The 18,856-nt window shown below is 32.9% G+C and overlaps 1 protein-coding gene across 1 annotated transcript in view; it reads right to left on the bottom strand.

Annotated features, from left to right (window-relative positions):
- LOC149412268 (transmembrane protein 198) overlaps positions 1 to 13,350 on the bottom strand; it is a 34,208-nt gene extending 20,858 nt beyond the window's left edge. The window contains exons 1-2 of the mRNA XM_089646202.1: positions 13,156 to 13,350; positions 4,731 to 5,043 (exon numbers count right to left, since the gene is read on the bottom strand). Coding sequence (XP_089502328.1) covers positions 4,731 to 4,908 — 178 coding nt within the window. The 5' untranslated portion in view covers positions 4,909 to 5,043; positions 13,156 to 13,350. The remainder of the gene's footprint in view (positions 1 to 4,730; positions 5,044 to 13,155) is intronic.
- Positions 13,351 to 18,856: the final 5,506 nt, after the last annotated feature.

Raw genomic sequence — 18,856 nt, 5'->3', positions numbered from 1 at the left:
CCGCTCTCGTAATATTCGTGCTGTATCGATGTAGGTAAATGGTTTTAGAGTTTTACCATGCGTACCTTCCGCACTATATTTTGATCAAAATCTTACAAGAGTTCCCTAAGTACTTATTTTTTAATACATTTATTCGAAATTCGATTTTGTTTTCTTGATGGAATGAATAAATTAGTTAGAGAAAACTTACTGATATCAAATATTGTTAATTTATTAAAAATCATTTCTCTTCCTGTTAAAAACGAGACTAGAGGCCTATGACGAATGATTTGACAAATTTCACAACAAACTATCAGTACAGCACGAATATGCTATGAGGAAGTCGGAACACGTGTTGTTCAAAGTAATAATATTTTCTCATCTCGTTCATTTTATTTATTCGGATAAGGCCACCTGCGTTGAACACGTGCTCACATATATTCTGACTGACTATTTTTTTTGGCAAATGGTCATGCAGTCACATTTTTAACAGTACCTTGATAAAAAAGCAACATTCATTTTTCTCTGTGTACAATTAAGCTGACACTCAGCAAATAGACTCGTCGATGAAAATACATTCCATCAACTTTTAGTGGAAATCACGCACCCACGCGCGGGTATATATGTATTTCCCTGAAATTTAAAATTAAATCAAAAAAATTAAAGCAGTTAATTCAGGAAATAAACCTCGATCCAAATTTTGATTTGGCTTAGGTGTTTGGGTTTTAAATGTTCACGGTAAAATAAAACGAAAATAGACGTATTAGGGGAGAGTATGGTATATCGTACCACTTTGCACTTAACTCTCAATACTGTATGATTTAAATGGGTTAGAGAATTGGAGTTAGGTTCAAATAAATACTTATTTTATTGTGTACAATATTTATTTAAATCATATTTTACAGGCACCTGGAATGTTTTCAAATTACACGTTTTATAAAAAATGATTTTCGGTACGATTTAACGAACCGGTATGGTTAATCGTACCACCGGTATGGTAAATCGTACCTAGACCATTATTCCAATTTATATCGAAGAAAACATGGACATTTTTAAGGCATGCATGTGTCGCAAATGTCTGGATTACTGGTGCAAGCTTCATGCACCCATTTATGGCAACGAACGCACTGGATCCAGTCTTCTTAGGGTCCTGCCTTTTCAAAATAATTGTCAAAGCATAGGTGGCATATGTTTTCTTCATCGTCATCATCAATATCCGTATCCGAATCATTCAAAACGACAATACTGTAGGTATCTTCACTATCACTACTAATGCAATATTTCTTACCCTTAATGGGCTTTTTATCAGTTTTAATAATTTTATTTTTCTTTTTTTCAATTTTTAATTTGGTCATTTTGACAGCTGAGCGTCTACCAGCAGCAACTTCTAGTCCTTTTTTATACGGACTTGCTGTTATTTCAGCAGCCTTTTGTGCCGTGCGCGTGTTCTTTTTTCCTTAGTTCTTTGGTATGGGAGAAATCTCAAGAATTGATAGTTGAAAAAATGTCGACGCGTTTGAATTCGTTTGCCCCAATTCAACTTTCTGAACTGCATTTGGTGGTGAAAAGGAAGACTCTGTGGTGGTATGACAAAGTGGTGGTGGTCGCAACAAAGGCTCTGACGAGATCTCAGGTGTTTGTTGTACCAAACTCTTTAATTTAAAACTAGAAAATAATTCACTTAAAAAAAACTAAAAAATTACGGTAAATCGTACCGGTACGATTTACCAGACCACTTGCGGTACGATTTAACAAACTCTGAGTTTTTGTGAAAAAATGACAACAAAACATGCAAACGACGGTGACAAATATGATTTTGCAATAGTAAATTGCAGAATACAATAATGCTAAGTGAACTTAATTTGAGAAAAACTAACATACCTACCTGTGAACACGAAATCACATTACGCAGGATCCGAATAAATTAGATGAAGATTGTGAAAAAACAAAAATACTCCACTGTCACCGCACGCATGATCCAACACTAAATAAAAATGACTGGACAACTATGACGCTTCTAACAGTTGGCAGAGTATTTCCAGAATTAAAAAATAGTGACTCGTAGCAAAAATATCGAGGTGGTACGATTTACCGACCGGTACGATATACCATACTCTCCCCCTATGGTTTGAAAAAACAAATTTACCAAATAAGCAGTCATAGTAAATCGAAAGTTCAGACATTTCTACCTGTTATCTGCTCGTAATTGTAAGTCTTTTAGTGTGGTATCGCGTTCATAAAATCAATATTATCTAGATTCTAGTTAGTAGCTGTTAAGTACCTACTACCAATAATAAAACAACGTCGATGTGTGAAGGCTAATCTACTTTAGCAAAATCGATTTATTATCCGAAAGCACTCCTCTTCCACTTCAATATTACGTTGGGTCATTATTTATACGTAAAAGTAAGTTGGTTACTACTTACGCAAGGTTTTTATTTTATTTAATATTCTTACGGAAGCTGAGCTTCGAATACCTACACTTACAAATTACTTAGGAAAGAACTATGACATAACACACTTGCCTTGGGCCTAGAAAAAAACCGCGATGTAAGGTTGTAAAAAACAAAAGCGCTGGAAGCTCGTTTCATTTAGGTAAATCCCATTCGAAAATTTGGTAATTGTTATCTTCCACTGAAAAAATGACTCATGGGAGTCATTGATATATGTAGATTATCGACGAATTTTTAAAGACATCACCAAAGCTTGCAGATGTTTCAAAAATATTTGTTCTTGTTTGTTTCAGCATGTAATTTCGCTAGAGCATTTGAAACAAAAAAGGCTGTATTTCACGGAGGTAGGTAGGATACATATGTTTTACAAAATACTTGATAAGGGCATTTTTGGTCATATATAAGTACACCATCAGAAAAAAAAAACAGTTCTTGTTCCAGGATAAGAAACTCTCTCAAAAAATACTGTGGTAAAATATCACCATTCAGTATTAAAACGTTGTTTGTAGTTAATATAATATATGTAACATGATCAGAACCCAAAGCCAACTAAAGACGACCTTCTTGTGCCCTTCCATACATCAGTACAACAAATATTCTCTAAAATGGGTATGTTAAGAGGTATAAAGGGTGTTAAGAGGTATGTTTGTGAAAAGGTATGTGAAAAGGTGTGCGAAGAGGTATTTTTGTGAAAAGTGGAGCAAAAAGTATGTATGAGAAAGGATGTGATATGTAATTTTTTTTTTATATATTAACTCCACACAGGAGGCCCTGAAGAAAATAATTTCCCTCAGAGCCTATGTCATCTTTGGGGATGCTGTGTGGAGGGTCTTTTTGTGGAGAGGAAGGAGTGAACATAGGTCTTGAAGAGTCCCATGTTGTAGGAGGCAGGAAACACAGAGGCCGGCAGTTCGTTCCGCAGCCGAGCTGTTGAACTTAAGAACGAATCGTAGAAGCGACCCGTTCTCATGTGACAAATGTCAACCGTGTACAAATGTAATGTGAAAAGGTTTGTGAAAATCGGTGTGAAAATGTACGTATGTGAAAAGAGGTAAAAAGCTAATGTGAGAAGGACTATGAAAAGATCGTAAAGAGGTACGTGTGTGAAAACAGGTAAAAAGGTAATGTGAGAAGGACTATGAAAAGATCGTGAAAAGGTTTTGTGTGAAGAGGTACGTGTGTGAAAAGAGGTAAAAAGTTAATGTGAGAAGGACTATGAAAAGATCGTGAAGAGGTACGTGTGTGAAAAGAGGTAAAAAGGTAATGTGAGAAGGACTATGAAAAGATCGTAAAGAGGTACGTGTGTGAAAAGAGGTAAAAAGCTAATGTGAGAAGGACTATGAAAAGATCGTGAAAAGGTTTTGTGTGAAGAGGTACGTGTGTGAAAAGAGATAAAAATTTAATGTGAGAAGGACTATGAAAAGATCGTAAAGAGGTACCTACGTGTGTGAAAAGAGGTAAAAAGGTAATGTGAGAAGGACTATGAAAAGATCGTAAAGAGGTACGTGTGTGAAAAGAGGTAAAAAGCTAATGTGAGAAGGACTATGAAAAGATTGTAAAGAGGTACGTGTGTGAAAAGAGGTAAAAAGGTAATGTGAGAAGGACTATGAAAAGATCGTAAAGAGGTACGTGTGTGAAAAGAGGTAAATAGGTAATGTGAGAAGGACTATAAAAAGATCGTGAAAAGGTTTTGTGTGAAGAGGTACGTGTGTGAAAAGAGGTAAAAAGGTAATGTGAGAAGGACTATGAAAAGATCGTAAAGAGGTACGTGTGTGAAAAGAGGTAAAAAGGTAATGTGAGAAGGACTATGAAAAGATCGTAAAGAGGTACGTGTGTGAAAAGAGGTAAAAAGGTAATGTGAGAAGGACTATGAAAAGATCGTGAAAAGGTTTTGTGTGAAGAGGTACGTGTGTGAAAAGAGGTAAAAAGGTAATGTGAGAAGGACTATGAAAAGATCGTAAAGAGGTACGTGTGTGAAAAGAGGTAAAAAGGTAATGTGAGAAGGACTATGAAAAGATCGTAAAGAGGTACGTGTGTGAAAAGAGGTAAAAAGGTAATGTGAGAAGGACTATGAAAAGATCGTGAAAAGGTTTTGTGTGAAGAGGTACGTGTGAGAAAAGAGGTAAAAAGGTAATGTGAGAAGGACTATGAAAAGATCGTAAAGAGGTACGTGTGTGAAAAGAGGTAAAAAGGTAATGTGAGAAGGACTATGAAAAGATCATGAAAAGGTTTTTGAAGAGGTTTAATAAGAAGAGAAAGAAGGACGGAAGGAAGGTTGTAAAGAAAGTTTCAACTCACCGAAGAGGGTATAGACGATGCCGAACAGTATGTACATGCAGCATCCCACGGCCGCCAGCGGCTCGTAGTCATAGTCTACATAGTGGCAGTGCGGCGGCTCCACGCGCGGGCCGCCCGGCACGCCGCCGCCCGGGCGCGTCCCGTTGGCCGGCGGCACGAGCTGCCCCGCCAGAGACATGCCGTCTACTCCCGGCGCATCGTAGCTGCCCGCGCGCTGCCAGGTGCCGCCGCCAGCCGCCCCTACTCCATTTGGATTCACCTTAATGCCTCATGCCGGCATCCTGGCAGAGATGTCGAGGGGCCGAGTCTTAACCTGAAACAGAGGACACTTGTTAAATGTTGGTTTCAAATAACAATATTATAGCATACCTAACACAAGAGTTATCACCCTACTAGCTCTACAGGAGAAAAGAAATATTTTGTATTACGCATTAGGGTCGTATTTTGTCAATGACAATCGAATTATTATTTTAACAGATTTGACATGTCCAGTTTTTTGTTTTCGATTGTTAGGACCACCATTACAATTTGAGATACCAGTTTTTCTTTTGTGTTGGTGGTCTTATAAAACATATTGGGATGACGCTACTAGTGCCCACATCGAATGTTGGTAATTTGAAACAGTTAATCTGGTATTAAGCCATAAATAATCAGCATAGTTTTGGTAATAGATTTGAGAAAGTTGTTGACATATTTAGAGATTCGAGATTAGAGATTAAACGCATTCTCTAAAAATACTTTTAGGAAATGTGCAGTACTTTTATTGATTGTTTTGTTTGTTGCATACGTGTTAAACGTGCTTTATGCAAAAAAAACTCATCTGTATGAAACCTGCTTTACGCTAACTACGCATTGTTATGAAACATTTTTGGGAAATATGCTTCACGAAGCAAACTGTGAGAAAAAAAGAAAAATCTTTAAAATAATAAGTAATATAGGTACGTAGGCACAAGATGAAGCTTAAATGTTATATTGTACGTAGAAAGGTAAGTACTTTAAGTTGAATTTTCCCTCGTTTATCAAAATAGTTCAAAAATATAACGGAGCACGACTTCGTCGACTTTACTGCAGTATTAATGGTATGAAATTATCAGTCAAACTTGAAAGAATTGAATAAAAACGTTCGAATTTGTTTCGAAAGTCCATTTTTACAATGTGCAGTACAGCCGGTAGTTTAACCAATCATTTTTATTTAGTCATTGGAACCGCTGACACACCGCCATCTTTATTAATGCAGGCTGTGCTGTAGAAAATGAACTGACAGTTAAAGAGACCTGTTTTGGGATTTTTGCACTGGGTTGGTAAAAACCAGTGCATAACTCTACTAAAACCAGTGCACAGGTCCGAAAACAGGTCACTTTAACTGTCAGTTATAGAACTGACAGTATTAATAAAGCTGGCGGGTGGTGACATAACCAGTTCGCAATATTTTAAATAGTAGCGACTCTATTGATTAAAAATATAACCACACAATAGAATAGAGTTATAGGGTTGACAATAAAAATACATTAGTTTGTTTTAGACCACTTTAAGTTAAGTAAATTATGACGAGCCATAAATGTAATGCTTATTACAAATATAGAATAGGGTTGATCTATCGTTATTTATAAAATCCACATTACTCCGAAAGGTGCGCAACAAAAATTTGGTGCTTTGCTTGTTAACAGCCTTAATATACAAATATGGGCACATAGGTACAATGAGTATCTATTATACTTTCCACAATAGGCAAGTATGTTTTATGTTCATTTAAAAACATATTTTTCGCCAACACTGCGCGGAGAAAAAATAGTATTGCTAATTTAATCTCTTCAAATTATTATTGGGAATCAGGTTAAACATTTGGTAAAATACGAATATATTAACATGATGTCGGAAAACCTGTTGTAAATATTCTAATATTTCACATTTTGTTATTAAATATTATCAAGTGCATGACCACGTGTATGTAAGGACATATATGTAAGGACATACTAAAAATTTAACAGGAAGCCTGCAATCCCGTTTTTAACCGGATAGCCGCTATTTTGATTTTTCAGCAATAAAAATTTATGATAACTAGATTTTTATTATTTCAATAGTAAAAAGTATAATAAACGCTAAATGAATTTATCGGTTCATGCAACAAGTTCCCTAACTTTTAGATTTAGCTCATAAATAATTACCTACCGACTGAGCGAATGAAAACAATATAACAGATCCGTCAAGTAATTGCTTTATTATGAATTGTAAGCATCTCTTTTATGATTTTCTCAGCTAGACTCTCCTGTAAATCACTCAAAATAGACAAGACCTTGGTAAGGAGCGCTGTGTAAAGTGCTTCAACACCGCAAACACAGTGCGCACATATTTGATATGCTAGTTGGAAATTATCATATGAGTCCTTCAGAGTTGCAAATATGATTAAAACGATGCATTATAATAACGATACGCCTTATCTAGGTTTATTTGCACTCTGTGGAATGCGTATTGCTGTGCTTGAAGCGGGCATTATCCATTATACGGAACTTAAATTTGGATTTGCGGCAAAAATTACTAACCAAACTTTATCAAAAGGTACGTCAAATATCTAGTACGAATTTGTGTGCATCATTTATTTGTGTTTCAAATTTTAAATGTTGGCAATTAAAAAAAAACTATTATTCATAATTTTGCATGGAACTGAAACAATGATCTTTTTTTTAAAACACAATTTTACTTTACTACGCAAATATGATTAAAATAAACAAAGACAAAAAAAATCATTTCGATGCGTTTAAATTTAAATCAAAAATGACACTTTTAAGTTGGAACAAAAAAAAGGCTTACACGAATAAAAAATTATACTAAAAATCGTTATATTCGAAATTTTATTTTTCATTATATTAACATAGAAAACAGGTCAATATTATTTCTTTAATAAATACAGTTAACCCACAAATATGTTGCCTGTAATATCATGCAAAATTTTATTCTTTAGAGGCATATATGTATGTATATATCATAATTTAAAATGCAAATAAATAAAATATCACACATTCGTACTAGATATATGTTAAAAAAATAGAGCGAAAATGGCGGCGCAGCTTAATGCTAAATCACTACTTTGATTAATCTTTATAACGAATTGGTTGGTGTACATTGTGATCACCATTAAATATGCTTTAAATAAATTGATGGTTTTCCTATCGTTTTGCTTGAATAACATACAAATAAAAAAATATATACTCAATAAAAATTAAAAATGTAAACTACTAAAAATTTTTTTTTCAATAGAAACGTATGAACGAGTAAAGGAAACAACTTTAAAAAAAATACAGTATGTATTATAGCTATGATTATCTGTGACAGTTTTACTTGATTACACTTTTTACATTTTTACATTGAGTTTCACTTTTTTGCTTTCTTATAAACTTATTGACAAAATAAATAAAAACTTGATTTGTGCTTGAAAACGAACGTTTCTAGACTCCGTTTGTCAAGCAATTTTAATGCCTATTACCTACAATATAAGGTATACCAAAAATATACAGATTTTTGGCTTGTAACTTCCTCTTAAGCGTAAGAAGACCTGACATATGTATGGGCTTTCAAACTCTAAGATACTATAGTGTTTGAATTTTCTTACAAATAGGAAGAAGTTGCTTTACATAACATAGTTTGATTTAAGTAATCGAGTGTTGGGATCCCTCGTTCCCTGGCGCCCAGCGTGAACTCTTCTAATAACCCTCATGACATCATTATGTGCATTGCGATAACTGAACAGATTACAATATGTATTATATTTCCGTAGAAGGCAATCAATTTGTGGTTTTACTTGTTAAATAATGTATGTTTGTTGTGAAATATGTTTGTGCGTTTATTGGAGAAATTACATTGTAAAATTAATTAATTTTACTATATTAGTTTATTCATGCATTTTAAAACTGAATATGTCTAGTAAGCTATCGAATTATACAATAAAATAAAGCTAATTAATATAAAATAATATTAGTAAAACATGTAACAGGAACATAAAATATTATATCATATGAATCACTAAAACTACATTACCAACTCTTTATAAAGTATAAAGGTTTGCACTTATAATAAAAATAATGGTAGTAATATTTCCAAATGGGTTTCAAAGAAGATGAGCAATTTTTAAAATGTTAACATGTTACAAAAATTTAAAAATACATATCTAACCATGTCTTTTCGAGATATGATATCATCTCTTTCAAGATTTCAGGTTAGAGACCATCGTAGTAAGATGCCAATTGAATTTTCCTGATCGAGGTGATACTGTACTCGTAAACCAATCACAATTTTTCGATTCAGGGTAATTAGGTAAGTGTATAAACGAATCATATGGGAGATATTCTTGTTATATAATCTATTTACCGTCATTTTACGTCAATGTAGATTTGCTTGTTTTCGCAATTCGGATGTTAAATAATCTTTTGTGAAATATGTAGGTAACAAAGTATAAAACTTTATGTAGATACGAGTATAAGGGTCAACACTTTCAGACCAAATGATCTGTAAATAAAACACAAAAAATGTACTTCGTTAATCGCACTTGAAACAAACTTTGAATCCATCATAAATAATAAATTATCTTGTACCTACTATCACTGCCATCAGTATTCTGTTGGCAGAGACATGTCAAAAGCCTTGATATTGGATCCTACTGCAAGGCAATCCGAAAAATTGACTCATGACGGTGGATGAAATGAACACCGACTCAGTGCCTCAGAAAATCATCACTTGTCAAACCCTTTTGTTAAAATACTTATCATAACAATGCATGCCTATCTGTATTTTTCAATCTAAAATCAATTCTTTGTGTGACTTCGCATGTTGAAGAATGAGATACGATCTTTTGTGGACTTTCTGAGGACATCCTTCGTTATGGAAACTCATAGCTATATCACTTAGCATTTTTCTGAATTGGTTTCACTTAGAGAGATTGGAATTTATAATTTGCGCGTTTTTCTCGCCCCGTTGAAGTAGATTTCCGTTTAATATTAAAGTCACTTGAATGTTTTTCATTCACCATAAATTGAAATAGATTGAAAAAGGAATTTACAAACTTTTCCATAGACTTTCAAACATATAAAACTTGCGTGTTGAATCTATTGATGAAATTAACCTTAAGCTGAAGTATGTTGTGAAATTCCTTAGGAATAGGAAATATTCTTAAAAAAACGCTCTTATACGAGTATTCTTAAAAAATAATATCACATTTTGTGACTCGCGGTTTTTATGACATATTCATTCAGAAATCCTAGTCATAATACAATTGTGGTCAAAGCCTTAAAACCGATGTAGAGAAATTAAACTTTTTTATATTAATATGGGTGTTTGATGGTAAATATAGAAAATATATATAAAACGATTTTCCCCACAATAAAAAGACAAGGCTATTGTGTTTGGTAAGAGAAATCAATAATTAAGCCATTCAAGTAATAAAATATTGTAAAATGTAAATAAGACGAACCCAAAACTTTTTAAAAATAATAACATTTATGGACTTTTAATAATTATTTTCGGTTATTCAAATAAGTAATTACTTTATAAAGACCATTATTTAGAATATGCTTGGTGTTCAATGATGGGAAATTAATGTTTATTTGATATCTTGTTGATATATAAATTTGTAAGTCGGTTCATTGCTGCTCTTTAAAAGTCTATATTTCTTGAATATTTTTTAGAAACCAATAATGTAGGTGGTAGGTTGTAATGGATATATGGTGTTATTGTGCAGATGACCCTTTTATATTGCAGAAAACATTGTTATTCACTATATAATTTCGATGTATTTTCACCAATTTAGAATAAAACCGAACTTCAGAAAATATCACCAGAAAAATTACTTACGGTATTTTTATCGAGATTAATTTGTAGCATTCCATTTTAATTTATCCTTCAATAATTAATTAATAATTTAGTAATTCAGTTCTATTCAATACTTTCAATAATTCAGATGCAATTTTTTTATTAATTTATAAGCAAGTTCTGCATTGTAATTATTATTACGCGTGACAGTTGTTTTACCTTATGAGAGTTTGATAATGCTTTCAGAATGTGAAACAGCTGTCATTTGTAATAATTATAATTACACAACTTATTTTTAAATAAACTGTTTTTTTTTTTAAATTAATAAAAAAAATAGACCTTCTGAAAAAAAAATTCCTTACTTGTCGATAACCAAAAAAGTTCACTATAACTATTGTGGTGTTATGACAGCCAAGTACATTCCTTAATAAAATCTATTCATAAAATATTTCCCAAGCACCGGTGTAATAACTCTGGTAAAATATTATCATCAGTATTGAATGGTGAGTACATGTATCTTTCTAACTAACAGTAAATGAAAGTTATTCATATTATGCAGAAATCTGATGTGTGTGCAATATTAAAAGTTATATAAGGTTAATAATTCAATTTAACTGATAACTCAAACATAACTGATAAATATTTAGTTACATTATTAATAGTTGAGTCTCTTGGAAGATATAAAAAAACATATATGTAATATTTTATAACTCACGTCACAATCGATTGATGATATTTATACTTCATATGTTAATAATACAAATATGGCTTTTAATGGACACATATATACCCTCTGTGCAGGAAAACCTTATAAGTAGATTCTTCAAACTAACAACGTCATATTTTGTGCGTCTACCATATGTAAAACTGTAACTAGTGAAAATAAATATCTGATTTTCAGGATAATACTGAGTGGTGTTCCTCTGAACGCAAGATCGTGTACATCATTAAATTCCGCATTTGAATTGTGCACTCTTTGTTTAGATGTGTCGAATGTCTACTCAAAGCTAATATTACAGCACGTTTGACACTAAATAACAGGAACCTAATGGTTATTATATTGGACTGGTTAATTACGAAATGACTCGCGTCGACCGCGCAGAATTTTAGTTTTGAAGCCGATATCACGTTCGCAATATATGTAGTTATGACTAAAATTACTTCATTATCATAGTAAAAAATTAAAATCTGATAACATCGATAAGGTCTAACGTTTGAGTTCGCTTAAGCACTCGTTGAGTGATAATTTTTAAACTTTTAACCAATATCCAGATAAGGTAATCTTTTATAAGCCATAAAAACTCTTTTAACGATTTTCTTATTTTTCGCTAGTGTAATACTAGGTAGCCACCTACCATACTAAAAATCATTAAAAAACCATTTTTAAATTTTCATCGAATAAAAAAATACTAATTTTATTAAACATACAAAAAAACATACAGGTACAGTTAATTACAATAATAAAGATATTCTATACAAATTAAGTTCCATTAAATTAATCAACACTCTAACGAACCTGCAAAATATTACAATTAAAATAATAAATAACATAAAATACAGTTTACGCATTATTAAAAACCTAATATTGAAAATAATAAATATGCCAAAATTGTTTATACATAATTTAAAATATTTAAATTGCCAATTTAGTGAGCTGTATTTTTGCATGTTGCTAACAGCTAGTTCTAGAATACGTTTTGAGTTATTACATTGATAAAAGTCACAAAGAGATGAGACAAAAACGATCACAAGAGATCTGGCTTCGTCGACAAGTTTTTGTGGAATCATCTGTTTTCAGGATTTGTATTACAGACAAGTTTAGAAATATAAATCGCATATCCATATGTTTTTTAAAAAATAATGTTTTATTTGTCCATTATCTCGTTTTGGATAAACCAATACACTATGTGGTTTGTAAATGTAACAAAAAATTATGAAACGAATATGTGTGTGTTTTTTTTATTATGGAAATATATCGTTTTGTTATCGCTGAAAGTGAATGTGATTGTTATTTGCCTTGTATTATTTAATATCTATAATTTTGGATCGATAAAGATATAAAATAGACGTAGTATTTTGGAACAAAGGCTTCACTAACCAATTAAGTAAATTTCATGGTTATAAGGTTTGTTTTGGCTGTAACTTTTTTTTTAAATTACAAATTATACTCCATTCTGCATTCGTAAAATTGTTTACATTTTGAGACCATAAACTATTTAACATTTCTGTATAAATTTGGTGTTTTTCCAAGAGATTTTCTATTATTTCGAAAACATGGCCTCCATTTTCCGAGTATTAGATGACTGATTCTCATTAGGCGCCATATTGGATATAAATTTGGATTATATTATTTTGAATGCAATTTTAGGAAACGAGTGTTCACGATGCATAGCCTGGTATTCGCAGAGCACCTCGGAGTAACGATCCTGAAAGATCATAATACGCCTGACACGAGTATCGATTCACACTCTGCGATAACAATGGCAGACAAAGAAATAAGGAAATATATCATTTATGCGGAAATGTATTTGAATAATGATAATTTTCTGTAATGAAAACCAAAAGATAAAGATTGATGACAAAATCGCCGCAAATCATTACAAATTAATAAGATGTATCCACTCACAAGCATTGTTGACTTTTGACGTGGGGTTTGATAGAATCCTGTGTATTTCTCGCGTTTTCTTGTATTCCGCTTCCCGTACACTTGAGAGTATTTATTAAGAATGTTGGTTGAATTAATGCACACAATAAGGCAGAGCACGCCTGGGCGGGAATTGCGGGCAGCGCGGCGCGAGCGCTTCGAGTTACGTCAACTGATTCACTGATTGACTCGACTCGACTACAGGCAAGCCGCAGCCGGCAGACCGCGTTTGCCGTGACAGTAGAAAATCGAAGTGCGCACGCGCAGAAAGGAAAATTCCAATTTTTCCAATCTACGGAGCAACTTAGATGTTCAGTGAACTCTGAACAATTTATTTATTCAATGGCTTTCGCGTTTTAAATTCATCAACTTATTAATAATTTTGTATTCTTAGAATATAAATTTCATAAAATTATGAAGTGAATAAAATACATCGGAGGAAGTTATTAATTTTCATCAAAATATAAGCTAAAAGTATTTTGGGTTGAATCATTGATAATTTTTTGTTTTGTCGGTAGGTACCTACCAAAAGTAGTGGACAAAGTTAATTTTTATTACATCAATCTAATATTAAATTTCTAATTGTAATAAGTAGAAGTTCGTCTGACCTTCCGCGGAATTGGTGTTATGTTGGTACCTGTTAATATTATAATGCGTGGACTGCAAGCTGCAAACAGATAGTTCATTATCTATTCAATGCCCAGCGTTGCCCGGGCAATTAAATGTTGCAGACTGGTATTGTTTTGATATTTTAATTGCTTTATTTGACCGTTAGCTGGTCAGTCACACGATGTGGATTCACTATTAAGGTTATCACTCCGTTCACCTCAGACCTTATTATGAAAGTCACGTGTTGATGGGTTTACCATCCTAATTCATTTCAACTATTTTGCACCAAATAGGAGATGTCGTAATGTAAGTATTTAGTTGCAAATTGCTACAAATACTCTTTTGCATAATTCTCTATTTCATTAAATCCTTGGGTTTTCTTAGATGTTGACGTCCATTTACTTTAAAATTATCAAAAATTGTCAGATATTTATATTCCCGGTCCACATTAATTTTTTTATAAAAAAATACTGTTTTTAGAAATCATATTGAGCAAATTTATTTTTTTTACAAACGGACACATGAATATGTTAATATAGAGAATTTTTTTATAATTTTCTAGATAGCTGTAAAAAATACCATTTATCCGAAACTAAGAAACATATTTAATTATACAAGTGTACTACAAAGGTTACTGTCGATTTACTTTATTTCGTTTCATATTCAAATAACTATCTGTACTCCACTCCGCGCTGCTGTACCTCTGTGCAGATAAAGAAACAAGAGCGCGTGTTGCTTTTACGTCCAACAGATGGCGCTGTTCAAAAAAAGCGTGTTTTTACCAGTCACTGGTGGCATCTATATAATATAGGTTCTCACGAACGACATTATGCAGGTAGTGCCGTAAAGTACACAGGAATACTCTTCTGCTGTCGGTGTACTTTGGCTATAAACAGACCCATGGGGTTAATGTGGACTCAGGTGGTAATACTGTTTGACTCCAGTTTGTATATTATAGCAATAAGTGCTACTTGATTTAGGCCGGTGCCGCCGTGTTGAATTGCCTAACTATTCATGTGTGTGCAAAAACTGTAACTATAGAGCAGAAAATCTGTGTACCAGATCAACAAAAACTAACAAGAGTGATCATCATTTGTAGTACACACACCAGTGAGGCCTATATTCATCAGTCGACGACAGATAGTGATAAGAAAAAATTGAACCATTGCATTAAAATTCAACACTCGATAGTCAATTTCCACCAAATAAAAACTACACAGCGATTCATTTAAGAAAAGTTAATCCACTATTCGAAAATAATCCCTTTCATAGTATTTTTTCCAGTCCAGTGTTGTGATTATAAAGATTTTGTTAGGAACATTGATCAATAAATAGGACATGTTTGAAACTTGTGCATACATTAAAAAACCAAAATCTAACAGTATTCGCACCCTTCATGTATATCCAGTCATAATATAGATCGCAGATAGAGGGTTAAACAAATACTCGTGAAGGGTGGAATACGCAAGGGGTGTCACCCTAATGGCACAATTTGACCATGAGGATTCAATGTAAATCCATTTGCATTGGGCTATTTCATTATTGGCTTCTTTACTTCTCAATGTGCATTTTTTAGATGTATTTTTTCTTAATTTCATAACCATAAATATTAATTAGGTTGTCGGTACATGCTTGTAGTAATGTGATGTATTCCTGACTAAATATATATAATATATTTATATGTTTTCCTTTTTTTAAATTTTTGGCAAATGATTTCTTAAGTTTAGTAACGGCGATAATTTGAAAGATAAATTTCGGAATAATCTCTAATATGTCGTAAATTTCTACGGCAATTTTTTTTTAAGTTCCCAAATTCATCAATTATAGATTTGTCATTTAATCGCATTTAATTGTAACTTACATACAAATATAAGTCATATTATTCGAATATAAATCAAATTCATCATAAAATCAAATACCCACAGGTATTTATAGGAATATGATTTTCCTAAGGGTAAGGCTCTCGATTAGCAAGCTGGAGGTCGCGGTTTAAATCCCGGCGTGCGCAAGTACATTTTATTTGATTAATTTGTGTTATTTCACAAATCACTAATGTAAAATAATATATCGTAAAATTGCGTTACGTTCCGGAGTGGAATATACTCTCAGTATCGCCCTGGAGTAAGACCACGATTAGTTTTCCTGTTAAAAATGGGACTGCGGGCCTAGAACGAATGAATTGAAAGAGTTCGTACCTCGCTACCTTCATCCTCACAACATCCCTTAATTTGGGTTACCATGGCCTCACTGGCTCCAGACGGATATGAAGATTATAGATATAATAATTTTCTGTATAATTGATACATAATATATAATATAATTTATAAGTACATCCTTGATATTTATATAAGCAGTAAAGGTATTGTTTGTTCATTGTTTGTATTCGAGATATTTTGTACACACGAAATAAACAAACACAGAAGACACAATTTATTTAGAACCTTAAGTTTTGATGAAATTATGATTATTTAAAAAAGACTTTAACGTTCTGCTTTCAAATTTATCATAATCTTTTAACTGTTGTATTTAATTGTAGGTTGCATTATTTTTACTTCAACCAACACCTCTAACATAGGTCACTCCAAGTGGCTCGCTACGTTCGGTGATTTAGCAAGGATGCCCGAGTTCATCGGGTGAGGTGTGTTCAAGATGCGCCTGCCCACCAACTGCATGGCGTGCCAGATTTTACTTATTACACTGGTCAACACATTTTTTGTCCCTTTAACGAAAGTAGCCAAATCTGACAGGAAATTTCACGCTGATTTCAGATATGTGATTAGTTTTTTTCTATCACGTCAGGTTTTTATAGGTTTTAAGTTTTACTAAAATGTGTATTAATTCATAATTTATTCGTGAGTTATCATTGATTTTTTTATAATATGGCAACACTAGGCTCGAATGTTATTTGAATTTTACAAACATGAAATAGAACTATGACAATATGAAGCTGATGTAAAATATGTGGTGATCTAAAAGTAATAGGGCTCCTACTAGGACTGCAAGCGGGATACACAAAGTATTGTTCTTTTCTGTGCGAGTGGGACAGTAGAGACAGGAAAGACCACGGACTGGCCTACTAGAAAGCATGTTAAACTTGGCACGAAGAATGTTCAACGAAAGGTGGCAAGGTGAATACTTGGGTTTGATGAATTTTTTTTAAAGGCTTGTCTAAGGATGGAAATGGTATGATTTACTTAAAGCAAAAGTTTCCTAAGATCAGCGACGCAAAAATTAAAGAAGGAATATTCGTAGGACCACAAATAAGGGAGATCTTGACTGATCCGAATTTTATAACAGTGTTGAGAACAGTCGAGCTAGCCGCTTGGTCAGCCTTCAAGAATGTTGTCGAGAACTTTTTTGGAAGTCATAAAAGTGAAGACTATATCAGCATTGTGTCTGAAATTCTCATGGCCTATAAAATTTGGGATGTAACATGTCACTAAAAATACACTTCCTTCACTCTCATTTGAATTTTTCCCCGAAAATATGGGAGATGTCAGTGAGGAGCACGGCGAACGATTTCACCAGGACATTGCGGCTATAGAAAAGCGATACCAAGGAAAGTGGAGTAAATCTATGCTAGCAGAGTATTGCTGGACCCTGCAGAGAGACTCTCAAGATACTCACAAGCGCAAATCAGGAGCAAAAAAAAATTAAATAGAATTAGTTTTGAAATTTTGTTAAGTAAGTACCCGTCATACTATGGAAGAATTATGTAAAAAAAACATTGTTAAATAATAAAAAAAACCTGACCTTTAATTTTTTTTGTTTCATTTCTTGTTTATGGATACTAAATACGTATAAAAAAAATAGCTATGCTTAAGGGACTGCACTGAAAAAAATAAATGTTGACCAGTGTTATCTTTTAAACTGATTTCTCGACCAATCGCCTTACGCCGTAGTGGGAGGGATATGTTCATGTGTCCGTCACGCTTAGACACACTAATCCCTAGATTCATACCCAACCCTCATATCCTTTACCTTCGCAGAACTTCCTCTCCTTCGTTTCCTTAAAAAAGACCTAACATATGAAATAGGTCTTCTGTGTGGGTTACCGTAAAAAAAAATCAGTGAGGTCGCTTTTAAACAGCAACATTACTAGATACATTTATCGAATTTTATTGTGGCCTGTTGTGTGGGTTAGTGTAATAAAAAAGTATAAATATAATGATGAAATGCGATAATATATATTTTTACGAACACGCGAAAATATATTCGTATTTCACTAAAAATTTAACAGGAAACCTATTAATTCTTTCTTTAAGGGTATGCAATCCCGGTTTTTAATCGGATTACCATTTCTTTGAAGAGATTCCTAATAAATTAGCAATGCTCATTTTTTCTCCGTCGTGTTTTCCAATTTGAAAGAAAAATGTTTTCCAAACAAAAGTCGGAAAATATATATATTATATAATATTACAAAATTCTTACATGCAAAAAATACTAACCTTACCTACCAATTAAATTATTTTTACACAGAAAAATCATTAAAAATCCAATAATTCATTGTCTTGTTTGTTGAACGTATTCACATGAGAGAATTTAATACAGGCAGTATGCAATTTATTATGTCCATTCCTGAATTTCTGATATTTAAGCCTAAACCAGTACCATTCCCTGAGAAATTGAATTCCTGGAAGACACGGCAAACAAGTAATATTAGAGTCCCGGCAGTGGAATAACTAGACTAACTAGGCCAGGAGGTCATCGAAATCAAAACTCAACATCCCACTCGTAATTCTATTAACTTTAATAAGTGGTGGCAAGGTGAATAATTTCACAGTCAATAATAATATATCTGTTATACCGATTCCATGTGTAGTCCATAAATAGTATAGAACAAAGTATGTTTGTGCGCTTTGTCCTTCTAACCTATGCAACGGATCTGGATAGGGTTTTAACTATCATTTAGTAAATTTCTTCCGGAAGGTCTGTGTGTAAAAAACATGCACATTATATCTATAAAAATTAGGGAAAATTAGATGTTTTGTAATCTAGTGGAAAAAAATATTTTCGGGCGCTCACATTGCTTACGCTGGCTAAACGTTACGAGATAGTCAAGAGCTAGTTCTCT

The sequence above is a fragment of the Hesperophylax consimilis genome, chromosome 23 (assembly GCF_061612785.1).
Source record: "Hesperophylax consimilis isolate HC1 chromosome 23, BYU_Hcon_1.0, whole genome shotgun sequence".
Taxonomy (NCBI): domain Eukaryota; kingdom Metazoa; phylum Arthropoda; class Insecta; order Trichoptera; family Limnephilidae; genus Hesperophylax; species Hesperophylax consimilis.
Note: the sequence above shows the minus strand (reverse complement) of the source record. Positions and strands in the feature narration are given on the sequence as shown.